The following is a 26,233-nucleotide window of genomic DNA, read 5'->3' as shown; positions in this document are numbered from 1 at the left end:
TGAATTGAAGCTGTTTTGAGAGCAAAGGGAGGCCCTAGCCAGTATTAGTATAGTGTTCCTAATAAAGTGCTCAGTGAGTGTATATGCTCTTGAAAAAACTGTTCCAGCTGGTCAGCATATAAACATGTTTTCAAAAGAAGTACCTTGAAACCATTACAAAAGTAAACTTTAATAGTTTGTATGTTTAGTCTTTTCTCAACAATAATATAAGATGTCTGCAAACACAAATATTGATTGCAATATGATCCTGCATATCCAATATTTTAAGCCTGAATATTTTGTTTAAACATGGATCCTTGGAAAAATCAAGCATGCACTTGAAAGACAATGTGCCACAAACTACAGTAAGCTTATACAGCCTAGATATTTACAATAGCTATGATTACTAGTAAAAAAGAGTATGGTATACAATATTATCATCTAGGGTTGCTCTCTCGCATCAAACTAGACATGAATGCCTGAATATCCTTAGTCTCCATCATAAATTATTTTTATGGTGGCAATGTCTTGCTCCTCCACGCTCTCTTCTATGTCATTATTTGACGTAGGAAAAAGGCTTAAGTTGACTTTCAAGATCCATTCTGCAATTCTCTTATCCGTATAATACTCCTCCTCGGGACACAACGATGCTCTGTCAGTCTCGCAGTCCTCCTGCCGTTCTTCAGAGCACTGCGATTCCGTGTCAATAGCCGAATCATCGGAAGAGAAATATCTCTGTTGTTTTGTTTCACATAGATTGGCATTAAGTTGAATTCCGTCCGTCATCACCACGCTGTCATGGGCACTAGGGTGACCCACGCCATTCCTCCCTCGCCTCACTAACGGGTGGAGAGGTATGGAACCTGATGCCGCACTTGGCTGAGCGCCAAAAGCCCCCTTTACACAATCTAGTCTTGGACTGTCTGCGTCGCACTCTTTTGTATTAAACAATGCAAGACCTCTAACTAAATTAGCTTCATTAGACAGTTGACAACCTGCCCCACGTCGCGCAATGAGTACACGAAATACCGTATTTTCCTTCCTCACTCCTGAAGTTGACAGAAGAGTGTCTCCGGTATGTTTTGACACCGCTGGTCTTCCATGGCCAAATGGCACATTTGCGCACTCTGTTTCCACCTTACCAGCGGTGATTCTGAATCCATTGATAGGCGGTAAAAGGATGCTCTGGGAGATGGCTGCGCTGCTTACTCGTCTTGCTTTATGTTGCATCATTAAATATCTAGAACGAGTGAGAAATTCAACGGGGTTTGTTATAGTTAACTCTGCAGCTTGTTGCGCAGTCCCTCCACATTGACCGTTCGGCTTATTGATTCGTTGCACATTTATCTCCAAACACTGCGTCTCCTTCTCACTAACGTTTCTCCACGTTGGCTTCCTCTCCCTATTTGTTTCGGACCATGCCTGCCTCTTTTGAAGTACTCTGTTAGTATTCTTCATAGTTCCAAGAAGTTGTTGCCTTAAATGAAAACTTGCATCATATCAAGTAGTCTTTGTTTGGTGCGTTGGACACTTGACTGCACCCCTCTGGTTATTTCTTTTATACTGCGTGTATCTTTGAGACACCTCCCTTACACAATCTCCCACCCCTTACTAGACACTTGATATGTAACAGGACCCTGCTCTTTCTAGTGAAGTCCTGTCAATACCCAACATCTACAGTTAATTTAAAGAGATATGCTATACACCCCTTAATACCAAGCATTTGACAAAATATTTTCTTGTCATGGAGGCAATTTACCATTCCTAAAGTTATCAAAGAAAACAGGATATATACTGTATCTCTCACCAGAACAATGCACACACATGAACCACCTGTGCAATAAAGACATTCTCTTGCTGCCTTCCAAGTTGAATTTATTTGAGAGATCTTTTAAATAGTGAACATGACTCATTCCCTATTAAAGATGGTTAAAGACTTGTTAAAGTTTACACATTTGGTAACCATTTCTACATTCTAGATTTCTGACTACACATGCTAGTTACAGATGTATGTACAGCTGTATAGGCTAACACATTAAATAATAATTGCCTTTTGTGTGACACAGTACAAAAATATGTATACAAAAACCCTGTGATTCTTAATATGGGGTCATTTGAATAATTGTATCTGTTCATAAACTATAGACACTGTTTGTTTGTTGACAGCAAATAATAATCAATACGCTGAAGCTATTACAGTATTTAACATTTCCTGGGTTGAAGAATGTGTAGATTTAATCTGCTTTGAAAAGGAATCTGTGAAAATAAACACTGGGATCTCATTTAGTGTGGTTTTAACTTTGTGACATACGCTGCATTTAAGTGTTCCTCGGTAATAGGGAAACACAGAAATGTCTGACTAGGCAACAAGTGTTACTTTAAGATCTCCAGAGTTTCCCACTCTGAGCCATCTCGGAATTAACTAATAAGAAGCTCTACGCAAAATGTTAAATTGTGGTGGGAAGCTCAAAGTTTCAGAGGAGCACTTGAATGCAGCATGAGTGTTAAGGTGAAAGGCAAGTTGGTGCTGGACTACCAGATGACAGTCAGGTTGCTGACGTCGGTGGCGAGGTCAGTTTTTGATGGGTAGACCACCTTGAGGTTGCCGTCTGGGTCAACGGTGCGAACCTGCTGGACAATCAGTTCCCCTGAGGTCATACCATCAGAGGCAGGGTCCAGGGGTGCGTCTGACTCCCCCTCTGATCCTGCCTCCTCCCTGTGCTCCAAGGTGAATTTGTTCAGCTCCGCCATTTTCTGTTAAGAGCGGAGAAGGACTTATTAAACACCTAGCCATTGAGACATTACAAGACAGAATGTATCCTCTACATAGAGGAGTTATTTAATGAACATGTAATAGGATACTGAAGAGGGCAAATTCCAAGGCAGAATGTGACAAATACAGTATAAACACAACAGTATCAAAAACGCTATACTTATAATTAATGGGTAATGTAAACTTCTCTCATGATTGTATTTGATCTGTCACAGAGATTGCGGCAATATAGGGCAGCAAGTACTTCAGAGCAGGATCTTAGCAGTGCAAATCTAAACCTGAGTTTTATGATTCAGTTTAAAGAGTCCTCTGTGAGTCAAGTAACATTTTCTAAGTCCTTAAAATTTGGTTTCAGTCAATTCAGGAAATCATCTTATTCTGAATCAACACACCCTCATTGAAACCTGTAAGCAATTTTCAGTACATTAATTGAACTTTACAAATTGAGTGCATGAAAATGAATCCAAAACTGATGACTCTAAACCCTATACTTTAAATTAAATGATTGAAAACAATGTAAATTTGCTACTCAAGAATTGCCCTACTAGTGACAGAGTCTGAGTGAAGACATCTCAATGCCTTGCTTTGTTTGGACATGTCTGTCAGTGAAACGTGTCGGCTCTGTGTGACGGGCAGAGCCAAGCCAGCTCTAGGGTTGCAGTCGTATTGTGGGTCATGTGCTGAAAGCAGTGACATTGTACACCGCCGGGGCCAGCCACCCCGGGCCGATGAGCTCACTTCTTCCACTGAGGGCCGGGGGATGGGATAGGGTTCAGACGTCAAAGGAGCATGATGACACCCTGAGATAGCACACCGGTGTGGTGACATTTCCCGCTCATGCCCAATTGTGTGTGTGTGTCTGACTGTGATGGGTTCACAGCAGGGGGTTCTCATTTCAGAGGAAAAACACATCTATGAATGGATGAATGAATGCACACAAAGATGATAACTCTGAAATGATTGCTGAATCATAAATGATAGTCCAAGGGTTAGGATTAAAGGTTTTGGAGCATTATCGAGGTCTTAGGCATTCAGAATCAAAACACTTACCACAATGAGAGCATCCATGACATCTTTACAGATCTGCAGGCTGGTAGAGCTGGTCACCTCTAGGAACAACTCACTAGTAGTCTTCCTTATCTAAAATACATGACAATAGGTACAGATTTCATGAGATTTTCTTTTAATCAACAATTATATTTACAATTGAAGAAAAATAAACACTTTAAAGGACTGAGATGCAGGATCTTCATCATCACATGTTGATAGATGTCATGTCCGGCAATACGACAGATTAATGAAACATTTTTTAAAAAGTTTAGTGCATAAACAACTTTCATATCGGTGTATGTGGACATAGGCTATGGTCTGCGGTATGTTATCTACTGTATCAAAATCGCAATCTAAAAGTCATAGATTAAGGCTACTATGGGAGGCCCAATTTTTTGTGACCTGAATGGAAGTGTGTCTGCAATTAAGGAAACAATAAAGATGTGTTCCTTGATCCGGTGTGCCTGCAATTCAAGCTCCCTTACGTAAAGTGATAACGGTGAGCAAAGTCTAAAAAAATGTCTCATTCAGATCGGCTTTATAGGGCACTGCATTCAACTGGCCCTCTGCAGGTTGATAATATAAAACACAAACAATAGAAAAACCTTTCATTGATAATGTTCCTTTCCTTTCATTTATGATGTTCCTTTATAATGTTTCTGTCTATGGTGTGAACACAAGCTTATGCAAATCTATTCTAATGCATCTCTTGCTTAATGATGAATGTGACTTGAGCAGTGACCTGTGAGAAAAAACCCTGTCTTCAGTCAGATTAAGATCTCTCCCTGTCTCTCTTCCCTTGCTCATTCACTCTCTGTGTCTTTGTTCAACACACACGCACACACCTTGGTTTTCTCGCTGTTGGTGATTGGTGGGAATGAGATCACCTGGCCCTCGGCATCCACCAGACAGGGGTAGAGTTCTTTTCCATCAAGAAGCTGCAGGTACCTAAGAAGCACAATAGGTCTAGAACAGGGGTGGCCATTCTTGCGAGCTACTTTCAAAATGACCAGGTCAAAATGACCTACCTACATTAAAAAATGCTAAATATAAATAAATATATGACACTTGACCCGTAGAAGAGATGCGATCTCAGACTGGCCGCATTGTACGTCAATCAAGTGGCGCACTCACACTGGCTCAATTGCCTCGTACCGTGCTGAAGCACAAATGTCCGTCGTAAAAAATAATAATAATTAATGTCGCGCGATCGACCCGCACTACTCTCGCGATCGACCGGTCGATCGTAATCGACGTATTGGGCACCCCTGGTCTAGAATATTACCTACTAGCAGGGCACATTCATGTTATATATAAAAAGTCTTACATTCTAAAAGCACAAAAGGTTGGATAAGTTTCACACATGAGGCGTGAGCTTAGACAGTTGTAAAGGTACAGTTCAACTGTTGTAACTTGTTTGTTATTGTTATTTCCCAATAACAAAGGTCCACACACCATGGCCAGTGCTCTTCACAGGTTTCTGTTTTGTGGGAGTGGTCTAAACTGTTATTTAGGCCTTCATTGCTACTGTACTATTAGATTCACTTATAACCTGTACAACCAAACTATGCATCAGCCCATATTTGGTTCCTCATACAAGAAAATATTAAAAAACAATGTAGGCTAAAAAATAATTTGTCTCTACAAACTGCAATACACGTACAGTATAAAGGTCAAAGTTCCTTTACATAATACAGTGGCCTCTTTGGTTCCAAAGTTGTTGTTTTGTGCATTTGTACACTGAAGTGTTTGATAAAACAATGCATTATTGTGTAGGAAGCCAAACCCAAGATGTTGTATGAACTGAAAGTAGAATCGTATCCATATGCCCAATTTGGACAGGCCCAAAGATAACCTCAGAACCTATTTCCAATGTGTCCGTTTTTTCTGTCTCTTCCTGTCAAAACACAAAACAGAAACTGTGCTTATTACCTGGATGCTCTGTATAGTAGTGGTGGAAACCCTGCTAAATTCTGGAAAACAGTTAAATCCCTGAAACATCGCTCTGCAAATCATGTCAGATTCTGGCCTCATAAATGACTAAATGGAAATTAGTAATACTTTTAATCAACACTTTGTGTCCGTAGGACACTTGTTTGATAAGCTAGGTTCATCAGGTGTCCCAAAAAGTGTGGGGAATGAGGTTACAATTGTCTGCCAGCCTGAGCAATGACATTAACAATGACATTAAGCCCATATTCTCATTTATGCTGTCATGCTTTTCAGCACTTTGTTTTATTACAGGTGATATGTTTCGTATTCATCACTGTCTTTTATATCAACAGGGGGGTGGCCGTTCCTAACTGCTAGAAAGACCCAACACTGGCTCTTGTATGTATATAAAGGAATTCTCCATAAACTCCCATCTCTTATCACCTGGAGACCTAGCACTTAGACACGACCTCAAGATTGGTTAGTCCTCGAGGTCCCACATGTCTCTTCTGAGCTGGGTAGAACTGCCTTTAGTCATTGTGCTCCTCGGGCATGGAATGACCTGCAGGATACTCGAAGACTTGCTGCTTTACTATCATTGGGCCATTTTAGTAACCTGATTAATTGATTGTTGTCTGTAAAAAGAAAATTGTATTGCCTGTGTAAATTGTGTCCTTTTAAAATCTTGATTTAAATAATAGTGATGTGGATATATTTTGTAATCAGAGCACCCTTGAAAAAGAGAGCTTGGTCTCAAAGGGACTTCTCTGAATAAATAAAGGATAAATAAAAAATAAATAAAAATCATGATCAACAAGGCAGGGGTGGGGTAACTCACTTGTGGAGGCCCGACACATTCTGCCTCTTCCTCTGTTTCCTCTGGTCGTCGGCCTCCAGCTGCAGCTGCCTCATCAGCTCCACCGCTGTCACCTCCTTACGACCCAAGGGAGTGACCTAAGAAACAACACACATCAATTTAATCACTTCTGATAAAGCTAGGAGTTCTGACCTTATTTTGCTAATTTTTTAGGTCGACAGTGAATGAGAATGATGAGTCATTCAAAGAAACTTTAATTGAAGCCCTGTATATAATAAAAATACATTTTGTTCAAGAGTGGTAATGACGTTTCTTTTGTTTCCTATGACGGTTAAGTGACAGGTGGATCTCATGGCAATAACAGTAACAGTAAGCTAATTAATTATTGAGAATGGAAATGTCTATGATGGCTCCCAACTGCTGATTAAACTGTCCTTCAACATACTGGACATTAAGATATTAAACATGTAGTACAATGTCCAATAAAAATAGAGCCTATTAGTAATTTAAGTGACCATAAAAGACCAACTGCATTGACTACTTGGACTAATGGGACAAAATCATGCTAAGATATTTAATCTTATATAATATAATATATTTAATATTAGATTGATTTAAAAGAGTTTAATGCTCTCAAAACAGAGCAAGAGGTTAGTCAAAGTGAATATGCCAGATATTTTCAATACACTTAAGAGTGACTGAATGATTAAATTAAAAGGTGCAATATGTAGCCTTTTCCCCTTGAAAATGTCACTAAATAACCATGCTGAGTCATTACACTGGTAGTCTGTGACAGTGCGTGCACCTGTCAAGACCCTGCCCTTCTGCCTGAATTTGCTTTTCCAAAATGTTCAGGACGTTTCTGGCCGTCAACCACTTGCTGTTGGCGTGTAACCTGTGACTTGTGTGTGTGTGGTTAATTGGCTACAGGTCTACTGCGTGGGGGCCGCAAGCATTTCTCAGTGCTGGAAGCCAACCTAAGCAATGGAAGCCTTCGTGTGGAAATAAGTTTGTAATATGTATTCAGATTTTCCCTAGTAAATGTCCTGTTTGATATTACAGCCTTTACCGAGTTGTGTTTGAGGAATGAGGGGATTTGTTTGAAACTATGGGCTTAGCAAATATGGCTCGCTAATTTTCCTGTTCATGTTTCCGAACTAAATAACGACTACATTTCAACCACACGTCCTTTGCTAGTTTCAAAGTCATGTAACTAAGACATTCGCTGGATAAATACATGAACATGATTGACAGATCAATTGTTTCAGCTAGAAGTAGTTTGCATTGAGCAAGGGGAGCAGTGAAACGAGGAGCATTGAGCAGTGAAAAGAGGGCGCAATCCTGCATATGCTGCCTTTAAATACTGTGTCATACCTTTAACATTGCCGGAGGTCTGGCGTCATATGTGAGAGGTCCCTTCAGTAGTTGCATGTCGTGAGTTGCAATGGTCGCGGTTGTCCTCCTACCACATATATCATCATGAAGTTTGGTCTGGAACAGAATGGGTGAGATAGAAACCTTGGTGATGCAGACAAAAATGGCTCAGAAAAACGGTTGTTTATAAGCCATTTAAGCTATGTTAGAAAACTCAGGAATATGACTTTTTCTTTTTATTGTATTTTTAGCCAACTGTTTGAGTGCTAGACCATTTCTGCTTTCACCAAGGCTCCATTGTTGCCAAGCAAGACAGCGACAAAGGAGTTGGATAAAGCTGAAACAGACAGTCAGCCAGGCTACTGGTGTGTCGTCAACTTAAAATGACATTACCTGAGCTACCAGAAACCTCTTGAGAGCATTCCCGGACCTCAAGTTCATGCCTCTGACCACACAGCACACTAAGTACGGCCGGACGTCTTTCAGCTCAGTGGCCACTTTCACTGTGAACGCTGTGGGGTTGTCAGACACGTGAAGAACCTTCACCACCATCCGGTTCAATTCTTCAACCTCGTCGTCCTCCTCCTCTGTCTTCCTCTTCTTGTGCTGCTTTTTCTTCTTGTCAGCGCTTCGGCCGACTTCCGCCTTCTCGCCGCCACCATCTTCTGCTTGCTTGCCTTTGCCTTTCCCTCTCCCACCGGCCCTCAGGTAGTCGAGAATGGACTTGGTCTGACAACCGTTAACCATCTTCTCCAGGCGCTTGTCTCTCAGTTTGTTACCTTTGAAGTTGATCTCCTTCAGCTTGGAGCAGTCACCCAGGTCAGAGGGGATGTCACTGAGCTTGTTGCTAGATAGGTCTAGAACCTGGGAAAAGTTGGGACAGGGAATACACTCTTATTAGGGCCCCAATTTGAATGTACAAATGTGGAAAATTGGGGCAAAGTCGGCCATCTTTACCTTAATATTTCTAATAAACGCAATGAGAACTAATCCGACGGGAGTTCTGAATACTGTGTCTAGCGTTTCCATGATATGCAATGCATTTTACAGTTTACAAAAACTCTGAACTGACTGAATAATTATAGTTTCTCAAAACCATTGTTAATATCAACTGTATTCTCAATAGTAAGATGTTTTTTTTTTTGTTTTTTTTTAAATGAGGGCCCATAATGTGTTACAAATAATCATAGTCAAAACATTTACACAGTACGTTCTATAAAATGCCATGACTACCTCAGGTGTTGTCATGAATACCTCAGGTGTGTTGTTGAACGACTTCTGATCAAATCTATCAAATTATTTTATCATATAACTGAAATACATTGGGACAGCTTGTTTTTGGGGAGGGGCATTAGCTGGGAAAAGAATCTCCTCCTCTTCCAGAAGGATTCCTCCTGAACCCCTACATGGGATATGCATATGACTTTGGTAAAAATGTACCTAGTTATGGCCTTGTATGTGTATGTATATATATGTGTGTGTGTGTGTGTGTGTGTGTGTATGCCAGGACAGCGGTAGTAACAGGCACAAGACCATGAAAAGTTATTGACTTCTGGGTCTAAATGCCATTATTTGTCTCAGAGTGTTCTCAGGAATACAATGTTCATGTCCATTGAAATGTTTTTATGATGCACTGTTGATGCACTGATGGCTTACAACCACTCAAACTGACTATACGCAGACTGTCACTACTATATTAGCACCAGCAGTGTAGGTGGGAGACAGTTGAGTTTGTATCCCTTAAAAAAAACGTGTAAAGTGTGTGGAGACCTGTGAAACTCACTTTAAATAAAGAATGATTGAAATAATGATTTAGAGGGACCTATTACATAGGACATGAATATAAATGCAGTCACGTCAAACAAAAAAACTCACCTTTAGAGCAGAGAGCTTGTGAACATCTCCACTCAGCTCCTCGATGGCGTTCTCAGAGGCGATGATGGTGCTGAGGAGATCCAGTCGACTGGAATAGAGGTCGTCAGGGAACCGAGTGATCTGATTCTTGGAGATGTTGATGGTGGACAGTTTGATGCACTGGGATAGTCCATCTGGAAGGGACTCGATGCTGTTGCAGCTCACGTTGAGTGTATTGAGATCGCTTAGCTGCGTGATCTCTACAGGCAAAGCTTTCAGGTTGTTGACTGACACGTCCAAGACTTTCAGCGATTTCAGATTCCCAATAGTGGTTGGAACAGAGGTGATCTTATTCCTACAGAGAATCAAGCTTTGGAGATTGGTCAAATGTTTTATGTCTGCGTGAATCTCTGTCAAACTCTGACACTGACTGATCTCAAGGTAATTCAGGAGGGTGAGAGAATAGATCTTGGGGCTCAGTCCCCCATGAGAAGAAATCCTCTCATCGATAACTGCACCTTGCAACACAAGTTCCCGTCTTTTTTCTTTCGCTGCTTTCCCTATTTCTGCCCAGTTCTCTAGAGCATCCATGCTGCTGTTCCACAAGACTACCGGAAAAAGACCATCTCCTGCCACCCGGTAACACTTGAGTACGGTCATTTGGCGCTAAGAAGACGCAGCTACAATATGCGCTTAGCATTGGATACATGTTGCGCAAAGGCTGTGCAGAGTTGACATTCAAAATGCTGTACACTAGTCCAAAAGGGGACTCTGGCTGTGTTCCAAAACGGAACAGCGCAGCGGCCGGCCACATACTTGGTTCTCTCCCCATCTGCTGTGCTGGAGTGGTAGTGTAGAACTGAAATAGTATTCTGTATTCTGCTCATTGTGTGTCGTACAGTGAGATCTCAATCTTCTCCAAAAGATTGTAGCAAATACAAGTGTTTCGAATACAGACGGACTGCTCCCTTTTAATGTACTAGTTCATTAATTTGTTCTAAACTTATTAAACCAAGAACAGTGTCCTCACGCCCTTTTACAGGTGGAATGAGTCTCTGTCTTTCAGACACATGCATCAATACCCCAGTCTGTGTTCTTGACTCAAGGATTTTTCGCAATCATTTTAAGAATGTAGTTTATCTCCAATGTTTCCTTTACTATTAAAGGAGCTCCCAAATGTATAGCATGTAAACAATTTGTCAGTCCAATCAGTAAAAAAAGGGACTCCAAATGTAAACACTACTTCCTGTCATATTCTGTCCAGTGGGCAGCTAAGGCACAGTAATATCACCATCTTCTGTATTGGAATAGTAGTGCAAAACTGGAATATTAGATTACTGTCGATCCTGTGGTGGAATTCAATATAAAATCTCAGTAATTTTAAAGTGTAAACTCATTAAAGAGTGATCAAGCTTTAAATAGTTTCTGGAACACTGGACAGGTGGCTTGTGTGTGTGTGTGTGTGTGTGTGTGTGTGTGTGTGTGTGTGTGTGTGTGTGTGTGTGTGTGTGTGTGTGTGTGTAGGTAGTGAAATTAATCCTCTGGTCTATTTTTTTACCTCAGAGCCTGAAATTGAAATACATTTCCAACTGATCTACGCAGCCTACTGGACACTTTAAAATTACAAAAATAAATTTAAAAAGACCTGTGTGAAAAAGTACACCCCCCTTGCTGTGGCTCTTCTTAAATGAGCTCAAATGCAAACATGTCTTAAAGTTACTCAATAAGTTAAGATAAGTACACCTGAGTGCAAGGATAATAGTTTGTGTGATTTTGGAATTAATATCTTGATCTTTATAGAGTCCTTGATTTTAATATGAATCAATTATACACTGTGTTGATTAGGCTGTCACTACCAATTCAGCACATTTCACATCATGATTGTGATGATTGGTCTTCCTGCCAGAGGGAAAACATACATGTCCAAGAAGCTGACACGCTACCTCAACGGGATAGGAGTGCTAACCAAGGGTTAGTACAGGGAGGCATCACATCTCTGACCATTCAAAATGTATAAAGGCATTGCTGTTCTTATACCTTCAAGGTGACTCCAGACCCGCCCCAATGGTGAACATTTTGGGATGGAATTCAGCCACCACCACACCCTCCTACAAAAGTTGGAGTGAAATTGCATCCTCAAACATTTTCTTGTTTAAAATCAATTTTACATTGAAAGAACATGTGTGTGTCCATTGATAGGATGGAACTTTAAAAAAAATAAAATAATAATTCTCTCAAATACTGTCCTGGGTTACGGTTAGGGTTCGGGTTAGGGATAAGGAGTATGCCTTCTTTACTTGTGTAGGTCATTTAAGAGTTAAAAACAACTAGCCTTCCAAACATGACTGTATTCTAACCTTATTCCCAGTTCATTGTTGTGTAAATAACGTCCTTTGTGTGAAGATTGTGTGCACCAATCATAATGCTCCTTTTGTCCCGTAGAAAGATATTCAAAGTGATGTCAGCAAACTGCAATGCTGCAGAACCTGTTCACACAGTTCAGTTCAAGGTCATGTTCAAGAATGTGTAGTGTGTTTCATCACCCGACGGCCCTGTGTTCTCTTGCAGTCGTCAACCTGTGGGTCTACAGGCGAGAGACAGTGAAAGCATACAAGTCTTATGACTTCTTCAGACATGACAATGCAGAGGCCATGCAAATCAGGAAATGATTGCTTCTCCCCTCATACTGTTATATTATCATGCAGTAATACAAATCTCCCTGGGCCTGTGGCGGACGAGTAAGCTTGTTTTGATGCTTGTTTGAAGCTTGTTCCCCCCCCCCCCCCCGCCCCCTCAGGCAGGTGTGATGTGTATTAAAACCCTGCTGTGGTTTACAAGGCACCCTACTGGATCTAGACTATGCATGTAATTCATTTTTTTTCTTTTCTTTTTTTTCAATTGTGATTCAACTGGTAGCCTTCCCTTTTCCTGGCCCCTCAGTTTAGTAGTACTTGGAGCCATACGATTATGTGTTGTTAGGAATCTTTTTCATTGCTAGCTCTGTTCCTGCAGACAGTGTGCTCTGCTGGTGCTGCAGGGTGTCAAGTCCTATCTGAACGAGGAGGGAGGCCAAATCACTGTGAGACCATCTCTACTCTCTATTCTCTTTATTTGGCTTTCAGCTGTTGGCCAAGTAGAGACAAAACACAAACTGTCAAGAGTTCTTTCACACATTTTACTGTATCTTACTGTATCTTTATTTATTTAATTATGCTTAGATGTGGACGGCTACGGTCAGGCTGTATTTCAGCAAGATTAGGATACGACACAGTTTCTACCATTCCTACCATGGACTATTCCTTCCATTACATGCATTACAATGAGCCCTCCTCCAATTTCTACCTCCTCCAGCCTCCCCTGATATGACTTAGGATATGGACATATAGGATGGGTGGATATTTGATAAAAACAGGATACATAAAGGGATGTAATTTATTAGGCTGTTGACAGCATTGTCCCTGTGTGAAATGTCTCTCAGGTTTTTGATGCCACCAACACCATCAGAGAAAGGAGAGAACTCATCCTGAGTTTTGCAAAGGAGAACGCTTATAAGGTCAGGACTTTCTCTTGTATGATGTCACCTCACAACTAATGCTGCCGTCAACATACCTTCAGTATATTATGATCCCGATCCCAAAAGTTGTGTTCCCTGGAGGTGTATGCCAGGGGAGGCAGGTGGAGGTACAAATCAGAGGCCTGTCCTCTGATTTCTACCTCCAGCAGCCTCCACTGGTATATGCTAATTGTATGAGAAGAACTACATTTACATTTTTTACATTTATGGCATTTAGCAGACGCCTTTATCCTAAGCGACGTACAACAAATACATTTGTTTAAGTAAGTGAATCATCTATCCAACAGTCATCATAAGACAAAATAATCAATGCTCACACCAGGAACCATTGGCAGTCATAATGCCAGTAGGCTAGTTTTTTTTGAAGAGATGGGTTTTCAATCTATGGCGTTAGATCAGAAGTGACTCTGCAGTCCTGACCGTTGTGGGAAGCTCATTCCACCAGCGGGGCGCCAGGACAGTGAAAAGCCGTGACCGAGTAGCGCGGCCACTGCATCCATGTAGAGGCGGCGGTGCCAGGCGGGCAGCCGAGGTGGAGGAGCAAAGTGATCTTGCAGGGGTTTGGGGGCTAACCATTGCTTGCAAGTAGGGAGGGGCTGTTCTCTTTGCCGCCTGGTAGGCAAGCACCAGGGTCTTGAATTTGATGCGAGCTGCTACCGGGAGCCAGTGGAGGGTGTGGAGGAGGGGCGTGACATGGGAGAATTTGGGGAGATTGCACACCAGACGAGCGGCAGCGTTCTGAATGAGCTGCAGAGGCCTGATTGAGGAGGCAGGGAGTCCGGCCAAGAGTGCATTGCAGTAGTCAAGGCGAGAGATTACAAGTATTTGAACCAAAAGTTGTGCTGCTTCACTGGTGAGGAATGGACGTATCCTTCTGATGTTGTAGAGGAAGAATCTACAGGAGCGTGCTGTCGCTGTGATGTTCGCCACACAGGATAAGTGGTTGTCAAGGATCACCCCAAGGTTCTTGGCTGTATGGGAGGAGGTCACAGTAGAGTCTTGTTAAAGTTGAGCTTGAAGTGGTGGGCTGACTTCCAAGCAGAAATGTCTGCAAGACATGCAGAGACACATGTTGCCATCTGTGGGTCAGAAGGGGGGAAAGAGAGAAAGAGTTGAGTGTCATCTGCGTAGGTGTGGTAGGAGAAACCATGTGAAGAAATTACAGAGCCAAGAAATTTGGTATAGAGAGAGAACAGTAAAGGCCCAAGGACAGAGCCCTGGGGGACACCAGTGGTGAGGGGCCGTGGAGAGGACAGCGATCCTCTCCACGTCACTTGGTAGGAGCCACCAGCCAGGTAGGATGCAAACCAAATTCTGAGAGGGTGGAGAGAAGGATTGGGTGGTTTACTGTGTCAAATGCAGCAGATAGGTCCATGAGCGGAGTGGAGAGCCTCCGTGACAGCGAGGAGAGCAGTTTCAGTAGAGTGCCCAGCTTTAAAGCCGGATTGGTGAGGGTCAAGGAAGTTGTTTTGAAGGAGGTAGTTAGGCAGTTGGTTAAAGACAGCACGTTCAAGGGTTTTAGATAAGAAGGAGAGAAGGGATACCGGTCTGTAGTTATGGACAGCAGACGGGTCAAGAGTTGGTTTCTTGAGAAGAGGCTTGACTCTGGCTGTCTTGAAGGCAGCTGGGACAGATCCTGTGGATAGAGAGGAATTGATTAAGGTGGTAAGGAAGTATGCTTAGGGAATGTTCACAAGCCCAGTGTGAGCACATTCAAGAGAAATGTTTTGGACACCCGCTGTGAAAGCTTCATGCAGCTGGAAGAGAAAGTTAGCTATGGCTGGGAGAGAAATGGTGCCTCCAACCCATTTGGGGCCAACAGAGAAAAGGTGACTGAGTACAACATTGGACAGAGTGTGTTCATCAAGACTGAGAGCGACAACAAACCTGCTCCATCCATCGAAGATACAGTCTTTCTAAAGAGTGTGGATAAGGAAGTTTACCCAGATGAGGCAAACAGCTGGGTTGCCCCTCTTCCCTTCAGAGTGCCGAGGCAGCTTCTTCCCAACAACCGCGAGCTGGCTCTTACACGTATCTCTACGGTGCAGTCTGGACAGGAAGCCAGAGGTGAAAGAGCAGTTCATCGCTTTCATGGGAAAGATCTTCGAGAACAACCACGCTGAGCCAGCACCTCCACTGGAAGAGGGTACAGAGTGCTGGTACTTACCAACCTTCGGCGCCTACCACCCAAAAAAGCCTGATCAGATCAGAGTGGTCTTCGACTCCAGCACGCAGCAGTGTAGTGTCTCCCTCAACAACGTGCTCCTGACTGGCCCAGATTTAAATAACAGTCTAGTAGGGGTCCTTATACGCTTCAGGAAAGAACATGTGGCCGTCATCCAACAGATGTTTCATTGTTTCCTCGTCCGACAAGATCACAGAGACTACTTGAGATTTCTGTGATTCAGAGACAATGACATCACCAAGGACAACACAGAGTATAGGATGAAGGTTCATGTCTTCAGCAACAGCCCTTCTCCTGCTGTTGCCTCTATGGCCTCAGATGTGGCGCCCAGGTAGTTGCACATGAGCACGGTGCAGCCACAAACAGTTTGTAGAAAGACACTTCTATGTTGATGATGGGCTCCAGTCCTTGCCCACCGCTACGGAAGCCATTGAACACCTCAGGAGGACTCAAGTGTCGCTGGCTGAGTCAAATCTATGCCTGCACAAAATTGCTTCAAACAGTGCTGCTGTTATGGATGCCTTTTCCCACGTGTGTCACGAGGCTGTCCAACCAGCAGATGGCGACAGAGAGCACTTCCAGGAGGACCAAGAGGAAGTAACTAGGAGATGCCCTTATTTGGTCCTTCCTGCCCTAGGGACTCACCTGCTACTAATGACAGGAGTGATTGTGTTTTGTGTTTATGTTTCTCACCTGTGTTTTACTCTTTAGACCTTATTAGTTGTAGTATATTAAGACCTCTGTTAGCAGTGCCTCCTTGTCGAGTAATGAACGTTTATGCCTAAGACTGTTTTGCTGCCTATTGTAAAGATCCCTAAGTTTTTCGAGTAAAAGCCTTGGACCTTCCTACTGCCTCTGACTCTGCATGTTTGGGGTTTTGCCTGGTTACCATCAGCCTTGGCTAAGGTGTATAGAGCCACTGGTGGTCAACTCTCAATCCACCGTGACAACGTGGACCATGTGAAGGGCATAAAAGACATGGACCTCAGTGGAGAAAACACACCTATGCAACATAGCCTAGGACTGTGTTGGGAAATAGCAACAGATACGTTCACCTTCAGAGTATCAGCCAATGAGAAACCGTTCACGCGCCGGGGTGTTCTGTCCACAGTGAGCCTCTTTGACCCACTTGGATTGGTAGCTCCAGTAACTATACGGGGAAGAGCTCTACTGCGGAAGTTCACCACAGGCACAGGCACAGGTGGACACACCACTCCAAGAGGAAAAGCTAAAGGAATGGGAAGTATGGAGAGATTCTCTTCAAGATCTGAAGCAGTTTCATATCCCATGTACCTATACCTCCAACTCACTCTCCAATGTGAAACGCACAGAACTATGTGTGTTTTCAGATGCATCCACTAAAGCAATTGGAGCTGTGGCTTACCTGAAAGCCATAGATGAACACAGAGAACCTGACGTAGGATTTGTTCTAGGGAAAGCCAAGCTAGCTCCCCTGTCTGATCCTACCATTCCTCGTCTTAAACTATGCACTGCAGTGCTTGCAGTAGAGATGGCGGAGCTCATCCTAGAAGAAATGGATCTCAAACCCGATGCTGTTCACTTCTATTGCGACAGTAAATTGGTTCTTGGATACATACACAACGAGACGAAGTGCTATGTGTACGTGCACAACAGGGTCCAGCACATTCATCAGTCAACACGGCCAGAACAGTGGCACTACGTGCCCACCGAGCACAATCCAGCTGACCACACATCCAGGTCAGTCCCAGCATCCCTTCTTGCTGAGACTACGTGGCTCACTGGTCCTGCTTTCTTCCACAAACCCTGTGAAGGTCATCCAGGAGAACAAGGCTCCTTTGAGCTAGTAAATCCAGAATCAGAATCAGTATATTTGCACATACAGGACATATACTTGGTGAGGTTGGTGCATGGGACAGAAAAAACTATATAAAAAAAACTATATATAAGCAAATATTAACAAGACATTTACAAAATAGCAAAATATTAACAAAATAGCAATAAGTAGTCCCAGAGTCAGTGAGAGGCAGGGAGCTGAACCTTTTGCCAGATGGAAGTATATGGAAGAGGTGGTGACCAGGATGGGAAGGATCAGCTATGATCTTTCCTGCTCTCTTACTGGTTCTGGAGTGGAACAGGTCCAGGAGAGACGGCAGGTTGCAGCCAATGACCTTCTCGGCTGACTGAATGGTCCGCTGCAGTCTGCCTTAGTCCTTGGCAGTGGAGGCAGCGAACCAGATGGTGATCGATGAGCTGAGGATGGACTCAATGATGGCCGTGTAGAACTCGACCATCACTTTCTGCGGCATGTTGAATTTCTTCAGCTGCCACAGAAATAACATCCTCTGCTGGGCCTTCTTTATGGTAGAGGTGATGTTCTCCGCCCACCTGAGGTCCTGTGAAATTATTGTCCCCAGGAATGTGAATGACTCCACAGTGTTGGGAATTGTTGTTCCAGCTTCTTTGAGTACTGTCGTTTGGCCTCCTAAATCTCCTTGCTAAATGTGTACTTAGCCAGTCTAAACCTTTCCTTGTCTCCACTCCTGAAAGCCCTCTCCTTCTCCAAACGAAGCTGTTTGAGTCTTGCTGTGAACCAGGGCTTGTCATTGTTGTAACTCACCCTGGTGCGTGTGAAAACATCTGACCTCACAGAAGCTGATGTATGACATCACAGACTCTGTGTATTCGTCCAGGCCGTGTCGAAGCAGTCTTAAAAATGTGTTATCTAGGCAGTCATGTAGCTCCTTCACTGCTTCTCTGCTGCTCCAATTCTTAGATCTCCGCACAGCAGGTTTAGAAAGTTTTAGTTTCTGCCTGTATGCCGGGATCAGATGAATAAGAGCGTGGTTAGATAGTCCCAGAGCCGCACGAGGAACTGCGTGATAAGCTCTGCTGATGGTGCTGTAACAATGATACAAAATCTTCTCCTCCCTAGTCGGGCATTTGATTAACTGTTTATATTTAGGGAGTTTGTGAGTTAAATTGCCCTTGTTAAAGTCCCCAAGGACAATAACTGGGGAATACCGTCACGAATCAGAGGCCGAACCCAAATGCAGACTCAGGACAAGCAGGTAAGTGTAAAGCAAGTAGATTTAATAAGACAGGTATAATAGAAGGAACAGGCGGGGCAGACGGGTAGTCAAGCAGGCAGGGGTTTGGCAGGCTGATGGGTAGTCAGACAGGCAGGGGTCGGGGAGGCAGGCGGGTAGTCAGACAGGCAGGGGTTGGGCAGGCAGACGGGTAATCAGACAGGCAGAGGTTGAGCAGTCAGGCAGGTAATCAGACAAGCGGAGGTCGAGCAGACAGGCGGATAATCAGACAGGCAGGGTACTGGAGCTGGAAGCGTGGTACAAAGACAAAACCATGAATGGCAAACGATCCAGCGTTGACTAATAGCAGGTGCAGGTAAGTAGTGGTGTGCTAGTCACCACCAGCAGAGATCATGGAGGCGGAGTCGTGACAAATACGTGTTCTCTCATTCTCTCCATTCCTAATATTTGGTCGGTGAGTTGACATTGAGCCACTTTCACATCAGCTTGCATACAGCTAGGGATATAAACGCCAGCCAATATAAAAGAAGTGAATTCACGTGGAGAGTAAAACAGTCTGCAGGTGATGAAAAATGATTCCAGGTCAGGAGAACAAGTTTGCAAAATCACTTTCACATCGTTGCATCAGCATTGATTTCTATAGAAACGGATCCCTCCACCTTTCGCTTTGCGTGAAAGTATCAGGTCGCGATCTGCACGTAACAGCTGGAAGCCTGTGTAGATTCAATCAGCCACGATTCTGTGAAACACAAAACAGAAGAGAGAGAAAAGTCTCTATTTGTCCTGATAAGAAGACGCAATTCATCAATTTTGTTGCACAGTGAGCGAACATTTGAGAGGAGTATTCCTGGTAGAGGCAAGCGTAATCCTCTCTCCTGAAGCGCTTACCTGTCCGTCTCCGCCTCACTGCTTGGCCAAGGGCCAAAGCACCTTTGACCAGAATGTCCAGTAAATCCACAGAAGAGGCAAGTAAGTTGGGACATAAATCAGATGGTGTTCAGTCCCTGATGTTAAGTATCTTGTCCCTCGTGAAAATAATCAGAGTGGAATCACAATTAACAGAATTAAAGACTAAAAACAAACAAACAAGTGCGCACCAACACATCATGGCAGCCGTAGGAGGCACCATCTTGATTTATCTAGAGTTAGATGTAGAAATACGGCCTCAGATGACAAGCTTCAAAACTCAAGTCAAAGAGAGAGGCCTCACTTCTGAGCACTTCAAATAGTTGTCCCGCTGGGAGTCACTACTGAGGGCCGTTTCACTTCTCATCCATATTGCTCGCTCTCACAAGCCTACAGACATGTAAAGGTTGGCACCACTGCAAGAAACCCTGCACCCCGAGCTATCTCAAGCCAAGAACCGCATCATCAGGTTGGCCCAAGGAGAAGCCTTCCCAGTGGAGCTTGCTGCGCTCACTAGCAACAGAGACATTCCCAAAGAGCAGTTCACTCATCAAGCTTAGTCCAGGAGTGGATGAAGACATTATGTGGCAAACTAAAGCATGCTGAGTTAGACAGTGGTGAGAGGAACCTCATCAGAACCTCATCAGAACCTCATCAGACAGAGTCACTTCTCAGTGCTTCTGGTCCGGCACTACCACAACCAGGTAAAACATCAATGCCGCCATTTCTCGGAAGGCACCATCAGAGCAGCATGTCTGTAGATCGTCAGTAGCAAAAGGCTCGTCAGCCAAATTCTAGAGAGTTGCGTCACCCTTTGAAAGCTCCACGACAAAATGGAAGAACAAAAGATGGCAGATCTTCCACCAGAACACCTTAGCACATCTAAGGTAGCAGTTCATATCGAAGTGATAGAATCCATGGACACGTAAAGCTGCATCAAAGCTCTCAGAAGGTTCTTTGCAATCTGTGGGGTGCCGTTCATCCTAACCCCTGCAATGCTACTTACCCAGAAGGTTGGTGCACTTCCTACTCCTCCAGGAGACTTCACCAACAAGGACCTCTTCAGGAGCCAAAGTGCAGAGCCTTGCCAGCAAGTTCTGGTCTCGTTGGAAGACTGAGTACCTACCAACCTTGCAGAGTCGACGGAAGTGGAATGAAACACGCTGCAACCTTCAGAAAGGGGACCTGGTGCTGTTAAAGGACAGTCAAGATCCTCGCAACGAGTGGCCCATGGGGCTGGTCACTTCTGCCACGCCCAGAAGAGATGGCAAGGTACAGAAGGTGGAACGGAAGACATCTCAAGGTAATACCAAGACATTCTTGAGACCCATCACAGAAGTCATTCTTCTTCTGCCTAAAGAGGACAGTTAGTAGTGGCATCCTACAAACGCCAGGCGGGGAGTATTCTGCCCTATGGGAGGGCAGGACAGTGTGTGGTCATTTGATCGTTGTTGTGATGGCTTAAAAAGACACCTTATTTGTCTCTGTTCTAGCCTACCACTCTAGTCTTACATACACGTTGCTAGGGAAACGGCACAAGAAAGACACAATCCTAGCAACGCGTATCTAGCAACGACAATGGTCAGTAACACTAATTATTCTGCTCTGCATTTAATGCGTTGTTTTAGCACTCCTCTGGCCAATGTTATATTTATTTTGTGTTTGCGTGTCTAATTTTTTGGCTGTCTAATTTATTTTGTGTTTGTGGGTGTCTAATTTTGGTTAGATACACCTCAAGGAGGACAGTACACTAGACGTTCACTTAAGACTGATGTAATATCCAAACTCTCTCACACTACAGGAATTCAAATTTTCTTCTCTGTTGTAGCTCCTGTAGGTGTTTACAATGCCCTGACTGATATCAGGACTTTGGCAGAGGAGATGGATAAATTGGCTAATGGTACTGCGTTATCACTAGAAATGTTGTGAAATGAGGAAAGTAAGGTGTAAGGTGAGGAAAGCGGTACTTCAAAATTGTATGGGCCTAGATATGCTTTATGCTCAACAAGAAGGATTGTGTGCAGCCCTTCTACTTGTTGTTTCTATATTGCTGACCATTCTCAAGGTTTGACAGTGCAAATAGAACAAATAAGAGATGCTGTGTCCGCCCTGCATATTCCACCGACCTCTGTTCTTGTGTCTCTCCTTTGCTACGGGGCCTACTGAAACTGTTCGCACTCATTTCGGTTGGTCTGTTGGTAATCTGTCATATTCATGTTCCTGAAATGTGTGGTGCTGCCTCAATGATTCGGCACAGTTTACTAACCCTAAACTGTGCCGATAAATGTCTGTTTTAAAAAAAATTATGATTATACCTTGTTTCCCACTGAAAAATAATCAACTGTCATAACTAGCTGAAGTAGCCCCTACTCCTCCCTGGGTTTAAAGGTATTAAGTCCAGAATCTAATGGCTATTCTGTATGAGGATGTTGTCCTAGAGACAAAAGGGGGGTGTCAAGTAAATAAAAGAATGTAATCACTTCTTATTCTTGCTGTTTTTATATTTCCTGTTGTTGCTTTTATATTTTTTCATGTTTTTATTATTCATTTTGGTAATTCTTGATTATTATACTTTGTTTAAAATAATCAAAGAGGGGACTGTTGGAATTGTACAATATTCTATGTGCCTCTCAACCTTTCACCTAGTGGTATCAGGCCGTAACCAGTACACAACAGAGACATGACATCAGATGCTAGGGACCTGTAGCCCTCCAAGGCCAAATTCCATTGCAAGTCTATATATTCTCCGGGAGATAACATGCTAGCCTGAAACATTTCTTTGTAACATTGAATAAAGTACCCTTTCCAAAAGACGTCGACCTTCAGATCTGTTTACTTAATCTCATTGTCAATCTGAAAACTATTGTGTTGCTGTGGAAGAAATTACACAACTATCTAACAGTAGTGCCGATGTTTAACTGATGGTCGGCAAAGGAGCGGCTGGACAAAAGTGCATTTAGAAACTTTCCTGATGTATTACAGACGGACGCCCTTTGAGAAAAAGATCCCCATGCTACATCTATGCGACTTAAGTGCATCAGACATTTCTCATAGATTAGATGCAGTGCCGACGTATACAATATACATATCATGTAATTACCTAATTACTAAGTTCCAACATGTTAATACATTGTTGCTATAGTATTACTACATTGGTATAGGATACACAGTACACAATGTATCTTTATTCTTGATGTAAAGTTGGACGATATTACATATGAATTAGTTTAGTTGTGTTTACTTAATGTGGGGATGAAATATGTTCCTCTGACACTAGACACCAAAATCACTACTGTATATGGTGAAACGTTTGATTCTGTCTTTGAGATTATTATAGCCCAATTTTGTACAATAATATATATTTACTAAAATCTGATCTTATCTATAATGTGCAAACTGAATTATAAACCCATTATAAAAGGAAACCTTAGTGTTAAGTGTCACCAAAAGAAAAGAAAACACAGAGACATTAAATCAATTTGAGCTACTCTATCACTCATTTATTTGCAAATATATATAATAAGTGTCTGAAGGATCAAAGTAAAGACAGTGAGACTCCTGTGGCCCTGCATATCAGAGACAGAGAGAGGGGGGGACATAACAAGAAGGGATGTGAGGTTATTGTTTAAACTTTAACTAGAATACTTTACTACTTCACTTTTTTTTGGATATTACTGAAGTACTTCCCATCCTTTGCGTATACCGATGGAGTCTGACCCTGTGGAATTCCTAAAAAAAAAGAGAGAAAAAAAGAGAACTAGAGAGAGGGGGGAGGAGGGGGAAGTGCAACATTAGTGGTAAGAATAAAATTACTTCCAATCATTTAAAATGACTTATTAATAGCAAGTGTGTGTGTGTGTGTGTGTGTGTGTGTGTGTGTGTGTGTGTGTGTGTGTGTGTGTGTGTGTGTGGCCCCTCAGAAGGATGCCATGAGGAGCTGGAGGTGGTGCTCCAGGAGGCTCGAGACTCCAACGACCAGAGACTCCGTGTTGAAGTACCAGGGAACCTCCTGACCAAACATGTCGTCATCAGCCCGCCCTGAGGTAAGGCTCTGAGTTACTGCTAGTTCACAGTACTCATTTAAACTGAACAATAGACTGGATGCTAATTACTAGAGAAAAGGAACAGTAACAACATCAGAACCTGCACCTTCAGGTGCAGCAGGCACCTCTCAGCCTCTGGTTCCATGTTGCAGGCAGACAGGCAGGAGTGCAGGAGAGAGTACAGACGCTCCACAAAACCACCAGGTTGCTAACAGCAAACATAGGAGGAGAGAGCAGAGAGTCATATGGACTTATGGACTCAACAAAGTCACCCTGTAACAGTGTTCAGTATAAGAACTGTACTCACCACCACCAGGGGCCTCCCCATCATCACCCCAAACAGAACCAGCTCATAGAGGATGTCTATGAGGTTGACATGGCTAATCTAACAAAAGACAAAAACAAAATAGCAGTGATATTAAAAAAAGAAGGACCCAATACAGGCACAGGTAATCAATGTGAGATTATTGAAGTGAATGAACTAACCTGATGTTCTGCCAGCTCCATCTCAATGTCAACCTGTTTGGAGGGATCAGTCAGGTACCCAACAAGGTCGTCATAGGCACAGATGAACTGTGCCTCGTCCTATACAGAACAAGAGAGACAATGTCAGTAAACGGTTGTTACATTTTCTCTTGATAATTCACTCTGTTGGAGGAAGCCAATGTCTTACCTTGTGGTTGGCCTGAACCAGTGCTCCCAGCAGGACCTTCCCAGCCACGTACAGCTGTTTCTTGCTCTGAGTGGAACTGAGCAGGGTCTGGTAAAGGGGGCAAGCAATGGTGAGACACCATCTGACAGAAGACAGAAGAGAGAGAGCACAGAGAAAGTGTGGTTGACTCACTGTGAAGGCCTGGCGTAGGGTGGTGACACTCAGGGCAATGTCCTCAGTCCTCTTGGTGGTCAGGTAGAGGCTGTGGGAAAGAATGGCGCATGTAAACCAGTGTTACTGTGATAATATGGTAAAGGCTTATCGAGTATGAAAACACCCCACACTGAAATGGGTAAACAGGTAAACAGGAAATAGATACTCAAAGAGGAACTCACTGTAGCAGAGGAACATCTCTTTCCTCAGGAAGCAGGTCCTCCTCCCAGCCCTGCAACAACAACAACAAACATCCAACGTCAAGCATATGGAGCAGTTACCAGTGCTAAGACATGCAATATGACATCTAATGTTTAAAAAAAGAAAAACTTTGTGTGTGTGTGTGTTAAGTTTGACCTCATAGCAGTTCTGGCCCTGTGGCTCAGGCTCAGTGTACTGCTGCTGAGTGGGTGTGGAGAAAGAGTCAGCCCCTGACCATGCAGTGGAGGACAGCTGCCCATCCGGTCCCATACGCAGGACAGTATTCACCACAGAGATGTCTGTCTGCTACTCACAACACACACACATACACACATCTCTTTAGCACATAAGTCATTTGCATTATCAACCAACATGGTCTATAAAACAAATGTCAGGAAACGCTTTTTCTACCTGGTAGGCGTTGAATGTCACAGACACAGACGTCTAGTGACGAAGGTGGGACACAATCTGGGTCACCTTGCCAGCCACGCGCTGAATGAGAGAGACAAAAAGAAAAACGCTTCAATAAAGCAACTATGTCACATACAAAGACAACTACAGAATGTGCCACTTACTTATTACAAGCTACATGTCTATCAACATCTGAACCACCAATAAGTAACAAATGATAATAATCCAATGCTGAAGCAAAAGAGAAATGTGTTCAGATCGTACCTGGATCCCAGTGAGAGACTGCACCTTTGTTGCACAGTAGGGGATCCCCTTCAAAACAGAAAGCATGACAGGAGATATGACAGTAGAGTATCTATAGTAGGTTAGTAAAGTGTCTTTCTCTACCTCTGGACTCAGCCTTGCTGTCTCTCTAGAAATGGTCCACAACAGCTGAGTCACAGGGCCCCGGACCACGCAAACATGGTGCATCTTCACATCCACCTGCTTTGGAAAGAAACTATAAAACATCAGCCACCACAGAAATAGAATACCATCAATATTACTGATTAGGAAGACAGTACAACCTCGAAAACATGTGCAACCAGGGCAGGCATACCTGGGATGGTCCATGCAGATAGGAATCAGAGGTGGTGAAGTGGAACGTGCTCCACGCTTCGACCACTGGACCAGTGTAATTCTGCAAAAGGCAATTTTCATTGAAATACATTACAGTAATGTAAGAAACAGACAGTGAACATTGTAACAGTGATGAATGGACCTGGGTGTTTGTGTCTTTCCTACCCTAATCATGACAGGCCCAGAGTACGGGGGGCTGTATATGAAAGGAATCAACTGCAAGCAACCTGTGGTCTCCTAAAAAATAAAACAGACCAAGATTTCAAAATCTCACAGAAACTTCAGAAGAATTTCAAACATACAAATATTTTCTTTTCAAAGTTCTACCTCAAGGGTGCTCTGCACATCGTGGACATCCTCAAGGATGAGTGGCACATCCTCCACGACCACACCCTGCTCAACGTCCACCAACAGCACAACCAAGGCCTCCACCTGGACCCGGTCAGTCCTCTCTACATAAGGACAATAATGACATAGAACCACTCAACATGTGTTGCTAGAATACAAAACAGCATCGCACAAATCCAAAATGTACATTCCTTGCCAAAATGCATGGAGGTGGCTAGCAAGCTAGCTAGTTCAAGCTAAAGGTAACTCTTAGCAACGCCCTTAGACACTGTCA

General features: G+C 43.3%; 1 protein-coding gene across 1 annotated transcript; it reads right to left on the bottom strand.

The window, feature by feature from the left end:
• Nucleotides 1-1,837: 1,837 nt before the first annotated feature.
• On the bottom strand, nucleotides 1,838-10,394 carry lrrc47 (leucine rich repeat containing 47). Its single transcript, XM_083675582.1, has 7 exons — nucleotides 9,801-10,394; nucleotides 8,319-8,789; nucleotides 7,926-8,042; nucleotides 6,573-6,688; nucleotides 4,648-4,750; nucleotides 3,803-3,892; nucleotides 1,838-2,733 (listed from the first exon to the last, which is right to left on the bottom strand). The coding sequence occupies exons 1-7, from the start codon at nucleotides 10,368-10,370 to the stop codon at nucleotides 2,512-2,514; spliced, it is 1,689 nt and encodes a 562-aa protein (XP_083531708.1). The 5' UTR covers nucleotides 10,371-10,394; the 3' UTR covers nucleotides 1,838-2,511.
• Between the last annotated feature and the right edge of the window lie 15,839 nt (nucleotides 10,395-26,233).

The sequence above is a fragment of the Argentina silus genome (assembly GCF_951799395.1).
Source record: "Argentina silus genome assembly, chromosome: 8".
In the NCBI taxonomy this organism is placed as follows: Eukaryota; Metazoa; Chordata; class Actinopteri; order Argentiniformes; family Argentinidae; genus Argentina; species Argentina silus.
Note: the sequence above shows the minus strand (reverse complement) of the source record. Positions and strands in the feature narration are given on the sequence as shown.